Source organism: Micromys minutus (genome assembly GCF_963924665.1).
Source record: "Micromys minutus genome assembly, chromosome: 13".
Taxonomy (NCBI): domain Eukaryota; kingdom Metazoa; phylum Chordata; class Mammalia; order Rodentia; family Muridae; genus Micromys; species Micromys minutus.
The window spans coordinates 32,314,043-32,324,351 of record NC_137982.1 but is presented as its reverse complement, the minus strand read 5'-3'; the positions used below and the strand labels follow the sequence as shown (position 1 = coordinate 32,324,351).

At 43.9% G+C, this 10,309-nt stretch overlaps 1 protein-coding gene across 1 annotated transcript in view; it reads left to right on the top strand.

Annotated features, from left to right (window-relative positions):
- The first annotated feature begins 5,541 nt into the window (after positions 1-5,541).
- Positions 5,542-10,309, top strand: part of ACVR1C (activin A receptor type 1C) — a 76,196-nt gene continuing 71,428 nt past the window's right edge. Inside the window, exon 1 of the mRNA XM_080927269.1 lies at positions 5,542-5,719. Within this exon, the coding sequence (XP_080783395.1) occupies positions 5,647-5,719 (73 nt within the window). The 5' untranslated portion in view covers positions 5,542-5,646. The remainder of the gene's footprint in view (positions 5,720-10,309) is intronic.

Below are 10,309 nucleotides of genomic sequence, written 5' to 3'. Positions count from 1 at the left end.
TTAACAGTTCATTTAAGCTGAGTGTTGTGGCATATACTTATGATTTGAAGGCAAGAGAATCAACTCAAGGCTAGCCTTGTCTAAAGAGCGAGTCTCTGTTACAGATAAAATGACAGACAGACAAACAAATAAACCAGTTAATTTTAAAAGATTAAGACTGAATTTTCCCATAGAGGTGTGTGTGTGTGTGTGTGTGTGTGTGTGTGTGTGTGTGTGTGTGTACAGTCCACATATAAGTTGGGAAACACCAAGAGATCTTCTCTTTGTTTCCTTGAAAATGACATTAAAGACCCTAATATATTAAGAGCATTCTTCATTGCCAAATTTATAATTTGCCTGCTTTGAGGATTAAATACATTTACAGTGGTTAATTATTTTCTTCAAGTTTTCATGGTACTGACATTAATACTCATAAAAGATAGGAAGTGTGGCCTTTAAGAACCTAGTGTAGAATAGTCCTAAAACTTAAAAACTTTATTTTTTAAAGATTAATTTTTAAATCATGTGGATATGTGTGTGTGTCTGTGTATGGATATGCTCATGTGAGTGTAGATTCCTACAGAAACACACACACACACACACACACACACACACACACAGAGTATCAGATTCCTTGGGGCTGGAGTTAGAGGTGCTTGTGAGCTGTCTATCTTAGGTGCTGGGAACTAATCTTAGGTCCTCTCTAAGAGATCACTACCTATTTTGAACTGATGAGCCATACCGTCAGCCTAAGAACATAAATATTTGATACCTTAATCATAGGTTGTATCACAAACCATTGCACACAGAATTGTAAAATACAAGAATATTTGTTTGTTGACTAGAAAAAAAATATTTCCTGTTCTTTTAGCATTGGCTTTAAAACTACAGTTCTTAAGACAAGGTAAGCAACTCTACCATGTAGTAAGAATTCTTTAAGCCTATACTGTCCAAACAGAGATAGATTGTGAGCCTCATATGTAATATAAAACTTCTCATAGGCACACTGTGTCAAGTCACTTAAGGGTCTGGGGAGTAGCAACACTCGCTTTGTTATCATGAGGGTGAGCATTAGTGTCTCCAGCACAGGGCTAAACAGCAGGACATGACTGAAGGTCTCTGTGACTCCAGCGCAGGAAGAGGCAGGAAGATTGCTGGGGTTTTGGATAGTGGCCATTCCAACTGAGGCGGGGGTATGGCAGGCAGTGGGAAGGGCAGGCTTGAAATTCAGGAAGAGACACTGTATTAAGAGAATAAGGTGTATATTGACAGGAAATGATATCCAGTGTCCTCCTCTGGCCTCTGATAAAGCACATTCAAGGTACAGGCAAAACTCATACGTACACAGGCAAGAGTCATTTTTCTATCAAATACAGCAAAACCCGAGATAAATACTGAAGAGAAGCTTCCTGAATATCTCTCTCTCTCTCTCTCTCTCTCTCTCTCTCTCTCTCTCTCTCTCTCTCTCTCTCTCTCTCAGTGTGTGTGTGTGTGCGTGTGTGTCCATGTGTTCAGGCATGGAAGCCAGAGGTCAACACTGACAACACTGAGCATCTTGAGTCCTCATTTATCACCCTTTTTTTTTTTTTCTTGACAGAGTCTCTCATTGAACCCAGAGCTCATCAGTTCAACTGTGTTTTCTGGCCAATCAGTATCTGCGATCTACCCACATCTACCTTCAAAGTGCTGGGGTTACAGGCATGTGTGCCTCTTGAGGGTGCTTGGGGTCTGAAATAGGCTGTAGTGGTTTACATGGCAGGCAATCTAGGGACGCAGGTATCCCCCCAGCCCCAATCCATTTGATTTAAACTCACAAGGTTAGAGGTTTCAGAGTGCTTTCTGCTGGCCTGGTTGCTTTGAACCTGTGGTAACACATTAAGATAGGGGTGGGGGAGTGGCAGCGTTAAACAGCTTACCTCGCAAATGGCAGGTGAAAGAGAGAGAAAGAGGAAGGCCTCCAGTCTCACTGTCTTTCTTGGGGATATGTTCCCACAACCTAAGACCTTTGGACTCTGCCTTCTAGAGCCACCCCCACATGCCAATAACAGCCAAGCCTCTACTGCATGAACCTGAAATGAACACTTATGCAAAACATAGTACATATTAAAAAGTAAAATGGGATAAATGGCATTCATTTTAATAATGTATAGTAATGATAGCCTCATGGAGGAATATGTTCTTAGAAACGATCCACTTGGCAAATTCTCTGTTACGTACCATCCTAGAGAGTGACCTGAACGTAGACAGTATGGTCTCCTACACACCCATGTTATATGGTATAACCTTTGGTCCTATGCTACAAATCCTCACAGCATGTTTCTGAGCTGAATCTTTAGACAACTGTGCCAGAACGCTAATTGCTTTTGTGTCTAACTATATCCAAACATAGGGAGCCATCATGAAATACAGTGTGATAAAGTGCACGGAGCACTTCCCAAAAAGAAAATCTGCTCCAGGTAAAGGACTGCAGGCTGCTCCAGGCGCCTTGTGAGTGAGCAGCGAGCTCACAGAAGGCACTACATCTTACTGTGTGAGATCCCTTATGTAAGTACCTTACATATAGGATGCACCGAATTTGTAAATTTGTTCTTCCTTCAATAATAAATTTAGCCCAGTTTTTAATAGCTTTAATAACCTTAATTTTTGGAAACTTTTTGACTTGTTTATAATATTATTCAGCTTAAAACACAAATGTTACAGTTCTTTATTTCTAGTTCTTTTCTGTAAGCTTTAATCAACTCAAAATTTATTTTTCTTAAGGTATTTTATTACATCTATCTATCTATCTATCATCTACGTACCTAACCACCTATCTACTGAATGAACTACCTACTCATCCAGGGAGGGAGAAGGAGTGCATATGGGGGTCCCACCTTTAACTGGTTGGTCCCCAAGGAAAGGTCTTCATGGTCAATACACGCGTGGAATCGTCATCTTTTACAGTACCACTGTCTTCTTCTGGAACCCTCTTGAAAATCCTGCCGGGGGTAGCTCACTTATAGATGGATGTAAATATATTTAAGTGGATGGGGTACAGTTTGAAACTGGAAATATCATGTGTATGTAAACTGAACAATTATTTATTGTTAACAAGTATTATGTGCTGTGCACAATTGTATGTGAGTCACGGTAGAGTAGGTTTTATATTTTACACTAGTGCCCCATCCAAAGGAAGAGTCTTGGGGCTGGTGAGATGGTTCAGCATTTACCCTGCAAAGCTTGACAGAAGACTTAATTCCTGAGACTCAAATGGTGGAGGGAAAACTAGCACCTCCATAGGCATGCTCTCTCCCTGTCCCTCTCCCAGTCCTTCTCTCTCTCTTTCTCTCTCTCTCTCTCTCTCTCTCTCTCTCTCTCTCTCTCTCTCTCTCTCTCTCTCTCTCTCTGTTGTGTGTGTGTGTGAGAGAGAGAGAGAGAGAGAGAGATCCCACCTCCAATAAAGAAATGCAGGTAATGAGGCATTTTAAAAGTCCATGTTCTGTGCTGAGCTACAATTTTCTGATAGATAGGATGTCTCTGGAAACAGGACTTTTTCATTTGTTTCTTTTAAAGTCTTAAGAGACCCCTGTCACCTACATTCTGACTTATTTATTCCAGTTGTCAAAACATTGCCTTGTTGACTTGTAAAACAAGGTACATTTTGTTCACTTGTAACATATCTTACTTTACCACTTTTTCACTGAGTCTTTGCAACATGGCATGGATTTTGTAAGCACAGCCTAGATCGATTTGCGATGGACACTTTGCAAGCTCTAGATGCCCACCTGCTGTTTGTAGAGATCGCATTGACAGCGCACCACCAGACTAAGAGAAAGCCACTGGGTTTGTGTGGAGTGTTAAAGTTATTCAACATCTGACTTCTTGGCATAAAAACCTTGCTTTCTTACAAAACAAGAGTGTCCCAGCTTGCAGAGGACCCAGTGTTCTGTATTAAAGACTAATATTTAGGAGAAAATACCTGGTGTCTGCTGGGTGCATTGCTACAGATGCTCCTTTATGCTGCCTTTATTTTATTATTATATTATATTTTATTTTTTGGTCTAGTTAGTACTAAAGTAGAACCCAGCTGTGAGCCAAGGCAAAACCACACTATTCCTTGCCCAAGCATTTTCTTGCCTATTTGTGTGTGTGTGTGTGTGTGTGTGTGTGTGTGTGTGTGTCTAGTAGTGGGTGTGTGGAAGGGCTTAGATGTGTACCACATCTCCATTTTTGTTGCTGTTGTTGTTGTTTTGTTTGGAACCAGGATGCAATGAGGATAAAGTCTTTTTATACCCTGGGATGTTTTGACTCATCCTCCTCGTGGTACAAAAGTTCCCCAGAACTGCCACTGTCCTGCTTCCAAGTCCATCACGATCCTGCCTCCACCAGCGCCATCATCCAGTGACAGCAAAGGCATCTTTTCAGTTTTCTTAGGCTTTAGAAAGAACGTTTGTTGTTTAGCACTGAGATAGGTGAAGAAGTATCTCTTACTCTAAAGCATTTAATTTATATGACTCAAGCACTTCCGAGGAGCCGTCTAACACCAGGGATAGTACCAGCATTGTAGTCTTGGTTTTGTGTGTCATTCAAATGAAAACAATCCCATTCACTTTTACATTCAGGCAGCATGAGTAAATGGAGCTCCTATTTGTTTCTGTTTAACTGGTGATTATTTGGGTCCCTATCGGGATGGGAAGCAGCCATTTGTTAGGAAGCTTTTACAGGAGGATGTGTGTGGTGTGCAGGTTTGGTGGTGGTGGTGCTGGTGGTGGTAAGCAATACTCTAATGACTTTTTATGATTTGAGCACTTCCCCTCCTTTCTTTTGTTTAACAACCTCCCTCACCCGGTTGCTAGGTTGCTAACTCTGATATGTTCTATGTGTCTGTGTCTGGTCCTTTACTTCCATTACTCACCATAGATGTCTATGATACCTGGCAAAGTTTTCTCAGCTTTGTGTCATTATGAAGTCTTGAGATGAGGACATGAATGAAGTTTGTTTGGGAAAGCAGAGCTGTGTAGTCTGAAGGCAAAGGTGCCTTGGGTCATTTTCAGGGATCCAGAGACTGGGAGCGCTTTCACAGACCCAAGAGCTATGGTGCTGGGGTGGGACACAGCCTGTGGTGTTCTCCTGGCTCAGGCTAGTTACATTTGGGGGACCAATAAACCAATGTGGAGAGATACTGAAAGGTGGATCTTCTGTAGGAGACTGTAGAGAAAGCAGCTGCTGCCGTCCTACGTGTCTTCAAAGTCTCAGCTGGGCTTTGCTCTCCTATACCCCACCCCAATCCCACCCCCACAAGAAAAAGCTAATCTCAGGGACCTGGCGCGGCCCGCTTCTCATCGCCCACAAGAGGTGTCACCTCCCCGCCACCCCTCCACCCTCGGTCTTCTGCCCCGCCCTCGGGAGGGTGGCTGGCAGCGGAGAGGGTGGAGGCGCGGCAGAGGCGGGCCCAGTCCCTCGAGGCAGCCCGCGGGGCCAGTGGCAGGAGCGGCGCGCCGCCAGCCGCGGGGGGCGTGGGATGGGGGAGGCGGCGGAGGGGAGCGCCCGCTGTCGCTAGAGCCAACCGCGCACTTCCGAAGGGTGTCGCGGCTGCGCTCCCCTCCCGCGCCCCGGGAACTTCAAAGCGGCCCGCGCTGCGGGCTGCGCTCTGGGACCCCCGAAGCCTTGCACCGCCACCGGGTGGCCATGACCCCAGCGCGCGGCTCCGCACCGAGCCTGGCCCTCCTGCTAGTGGCCCTGGCCGCCGACCTTGCAGCAGGTATTGTAGGTGTCTCTTTCCCGAGCTCGTGGGGGTGGCAGTGAAGGCGGTCGGCGGGTAATCAGAGGTGACAGAAGGTACTCTGGGCCAGGTGGGGGTCCGGGAAGCCCAGTGGGGAAAACGCAGTGGGCTGAGAGCGCGTGGGGCAGGACTCAGCGTGGGCACCTGATGTCTGGCAGCCGGAGGGTTAGGTAGGTGTACAGGTGTTTGGGGGACGAAATCTTCAAGAGAGGAAAGGAGACAAGGACGTGGGCTTTGGAGAGTGGGGCTGAGGTGGATGATTAATTTGAGGACAGTTTGCAGCCCAGCGAATAGGGGAGCATTTGAGCATTTGTAGGTACGTGCTTGGCTGGGAGCTGGGCGCCACTACTTCACACTGCAGGGACTTGGAGGAGTGCAGGTGCGCTCTGGGGGTGGTTATGTGTGGAGCCCCAGGGAGACGCACACGGGTGGGCGCGTGGTGCAGGAGGAGGTGGCAACTTAGTCTGAGTTTTTGGAGGTGAAGTATTTTTCCAAAGGCCACAGGTACCAATCTTGGGAGGCAGGAAAGGGGGCTGAGTAGCTCGTTATGCACTTTGCTTTCGAGGTATGGTTTTTCTTTCTTTCTTTCTTTCTTTTTTTTTTTTCAACTCCGTTTCCGGAAGTGGGGGTATGGCAAGCGGCCCAGCGTTTATAACAGGTCTGTGCTGCGAAGGGCTCAATAGCCTCGACCCGGGCTAGAATACAAACGTTTCTTTTACGGTGTTTACTGGAAACTGGGGCAAATGCATCTTTGCTTTTTAAAAAAGTGTGCTCTGAAACTACACTCTGTACATTGCCCTGGATTTCAGGGACAGGTCCTTTTATAATAATTATTCTTTAAATAAAACTCATTCTTTAAATAATTAAATCAGACATTGAAGACATTTGTACACATAACAACAAAAAACCAAAACAAAAACAATCTGGTGTTTTTCCATAGAGCAATACTTTGTCCGAAGCTGATTTTGATGCATTTTCTTTTGGGTTCTGCAGGTGACAATCTGTTTGACATTGATAGCTATACTCAGGGTGGTGGGCCGTTTGCTCTTTGTGACACGTGCAGAAGAGTGTTTTGTGTAGTGTGATTTCTGTCATGTACAGATTTCAGGTGGCCTGAGAGAATTACCAAGTACAGTGTTCAAGTCAAATAGCAATAATTGGCACGGATTAATTGAGGAAATTGGAGGATGAGAACGTCTTAGCCATCCTCAGGAAAGCGATTACTCAGGAGGGTGATGGGGAAAGTCAGTTTAGAAAATTCCTCGATGGGAACAAAGTTGACCATGCGGAAATCTTCCTAGAAAATGGCTGAGCACTTCGCTAACTGGGGATGTTGAATTTGTGTTCTTGACAACTGACTAGAACTTACCACCCCAAACTAAAAAAATCCCAAAAGCAGCTTTCAAGTTACTGCCCCCCCCTTAAGCTTGGGAGAATAGAAAGAAAGAAGTATACTTTTTAACTTATGCTTGAGAGACACGTTTTGTTTTATAACAGAAACTAAGGCACAGTAACATAATAAAATATGTCCCTTATGTTTTTGACAGGGCATGGAAACTTTTGACACTAAAATGCAATATATATGCACTATGATATATATCACACTTAAGTTTGATTATTTTCTTAAAAACTGAGAAAATGGAAAAATACATAATATGGAATCTACTGGGCCAAGATAGTGAACTTATTAAAACTGAACCTTTTCCCCAGCTTTTCTCTCCAATACAACTATTTTCAACTTGTTTTTTTTTTTTTTTTTTTAAAACTTGTAGCCTGTTTGTGTTCCACATAAGCAACAGGTGTTGATATTCACAGTATTTGTCCCAGGTCTTACATAACTGTTTGACAGCCTTCTTAGATTTATTTATTTTAATTTTATGTATATGAACATATGTCTGTGTGTGTGTGTGTGTGTGTGTGTGTGTTGTGTGTGTGTGTGTGTGTATGCTCGAGGTTGTGTACTGTGTGTGCTTGGCTGGTTCCTGAGGCGGGCAGAAGAGGGTGTTGGATCCTCTGGAATTTTCGTTACAGATGGTTGTGACCTACCATGTGGGTGCTGGGAAGGAATCTGAGTCCCCTATAAGAGTAGCCTGTGTTTAAGCCACTAAACCATGGCTTTATGTGCTCTTTGGTGTTTTGATGACAGAATTCTAGATAGTTTCCTCCCCAACACTTAAACTGTTTTCTCAAATGGTTTCTAGCCTCATTTTGTAATTTATGTCACTAACCCTACTGGAACATTTACACATGTGTACTTGACATGGTTGGCATGTTATATGGGACAGGAAGACATAGTGGGACTGTGTTACAGAAAGCACCAGCTTCCAAAATGGCCCTGAATATCTGAAAACATGGTAAAGTAGTGCTCCATTTCCGCTTTGGCTGAGCCTCTCCAGCATCTCTGTCACCTTTAAGGTGGCATAGGCACAGAAGAGTTGATTGTTTCTCTGAGAGTTCCACAGTCATGACAGAAACACTACTGTCTGTTTGATAGGATGAAGTCACAGCATTGACAACACGCCTTGTTCACACCAAAGAAAGGCTAGGGAGGAATGTCCTGGGGTCCTCTGCTCTGAACTGCAGATCCTGCAGGGTTCTATCTTGTGCATTCGCTTGATGTCACTCCACTCCTTTGTCCTTTGGCCAGCAAGGTGGCATCTCTCTAGAAGTACAGAGCTAAGTGCTTCCTTCAGTGACTGCTATGGAGGTGACGGTTTCAGGGGGTGAGATGTTTCTTCCCCCAAGCAAGAGTCAGCAGTTCACAGAGGTTCTCAGAGATGCTTCTGGAAGGAAAAGGGAAAACCTGGGCTGAGCTTGCAAATGCATAAGCTGTTGCCACCTTTGCCCTTCTTTAGACACAGTCATTTATTGGTGGATGGGTACAGATGTGGCAAGAGCTTCTCTGATTCCAAAGAAGAGATATCTCTGGCAGAGGAGAAATGTGTGGGCACCCTTGGGGCTTATTTCTTCATCATCTGAACTGCCCAAGGCTTTTGCCTAGACTCAGACGTACAGGGATGCAAAATCATGAGCTCTCCTGATTCATGCAAATATTTATAAAAAACAAAAAAAAAAAAAAATTAAAGCAGCAGAGCACTGTGAGTAAGGAGGACATTATTTTAACTCAATCAATGGACCTGTGGGGGGGCAGACTTCAGGGGTATTTAGGCTAAGGAGAAGAAGGGGTGACTCTAGAGAGCAGGAGGTAAACTGTGGATTAATGGAGGTGATTATTCAGTTGAGTTTTAAATGCCCATTAGACATTAAAGTGGACATCTTAAGAAAGAAATGGATTTTAAGGTTCTGGAGTTTAGAGGACATGTCTGGGCTGATGGTGAACAACCGAGCCAAAGCCATTTGCAGATAATTTTGAAAGCTATGCCAGGCTCTCATATTAATAAACAAAGAATAGGTCCAGTTGAGTTTCATGTAAATGATGAATACATTTCATTTTTAGTCTTCATGAATCACCAATACAGCACCAGACATACACATATTAATGATCAGTTTCTGTGACGACCAGTGGCGGTGCACATCTTTAATCCCAGCACTTGGGAGGCAGGGGCAGGCAGATCTATGACATCAAGGCTAGCTTGTTCTACAGAATGAGTTCCAAAACAGCTATGGCTACAGGGAGAAACCCTGTCCTGAAAACAAACTAACAAACAGACAAAAACGAATTCTTAGTGTAACTTTCAGCTAACTGGGAACTCTCTGACTTTAGCTTGCAGCCCATGAGAAAGAAATACTGTGATAATATGAATTCTTGGTGCTCATATTCCTGGCTTTTTTATTGAAAGAACAGAGTAGACCTATTTTCTGTGTCAGGTCTCTTAGAACTTTTGTTCTGGCTCTGCCTCTGTCCCAGGTTGCATCTCAAGATAGGTCAGCGTGAGCTCTTTGAACAGGAAGTTCCCCTGTTTCTCTGTGGCCAGAATCAGCTCCAGCCTTTTCCAATGCTATGTTGAATATCTCAACATAAGAACCTATGCAGAGGAGACAAACATAATTCTCTAGGGTGGGGGGAGGGAGATGGAAATGACTGTCAGAAAACAGTTGGTTTCACCCATATCTGCAGCCTTTTGAAACTGATTGTTGTTCATCGATGTTGTTATTTGAGGGCATTTATTCTTTTGAATAATCTTTTGTGTTTTCTCTTGTAGGAGAAATTCTTCCAGGCAGTAAGCACCCAACTGACTTATTTTTCTCAGCAGTATTTGTCTAACTTATTGCAAATGAGTTGCCTGTTGCAAATCAGAAAGTTAGGGGTTGGGGAACCAGACAAGGTCATGATTAGGAGCCCCATAGGACCTGCTCCGTCTAACACAATTTGTGGTTTGGGGCCATGATTTAAGAGAATTATTGCGAGTCTTTTGGGAAAGGAGCCAGAATATAAAAATAGCATCCGGAGGCTATTTCGCTTTTGCTCTAGCTTCACTCAGGACAGTTGTTAGCAGCTGACTGGCCCCTACCTTTATGAATGTACCCAGAGACTCTTAGGTTCTAGATATCCTCTCACATATGGCAGTAACTTACTTTAACAAAGGATGAAGTGAATTTTCAAGCACC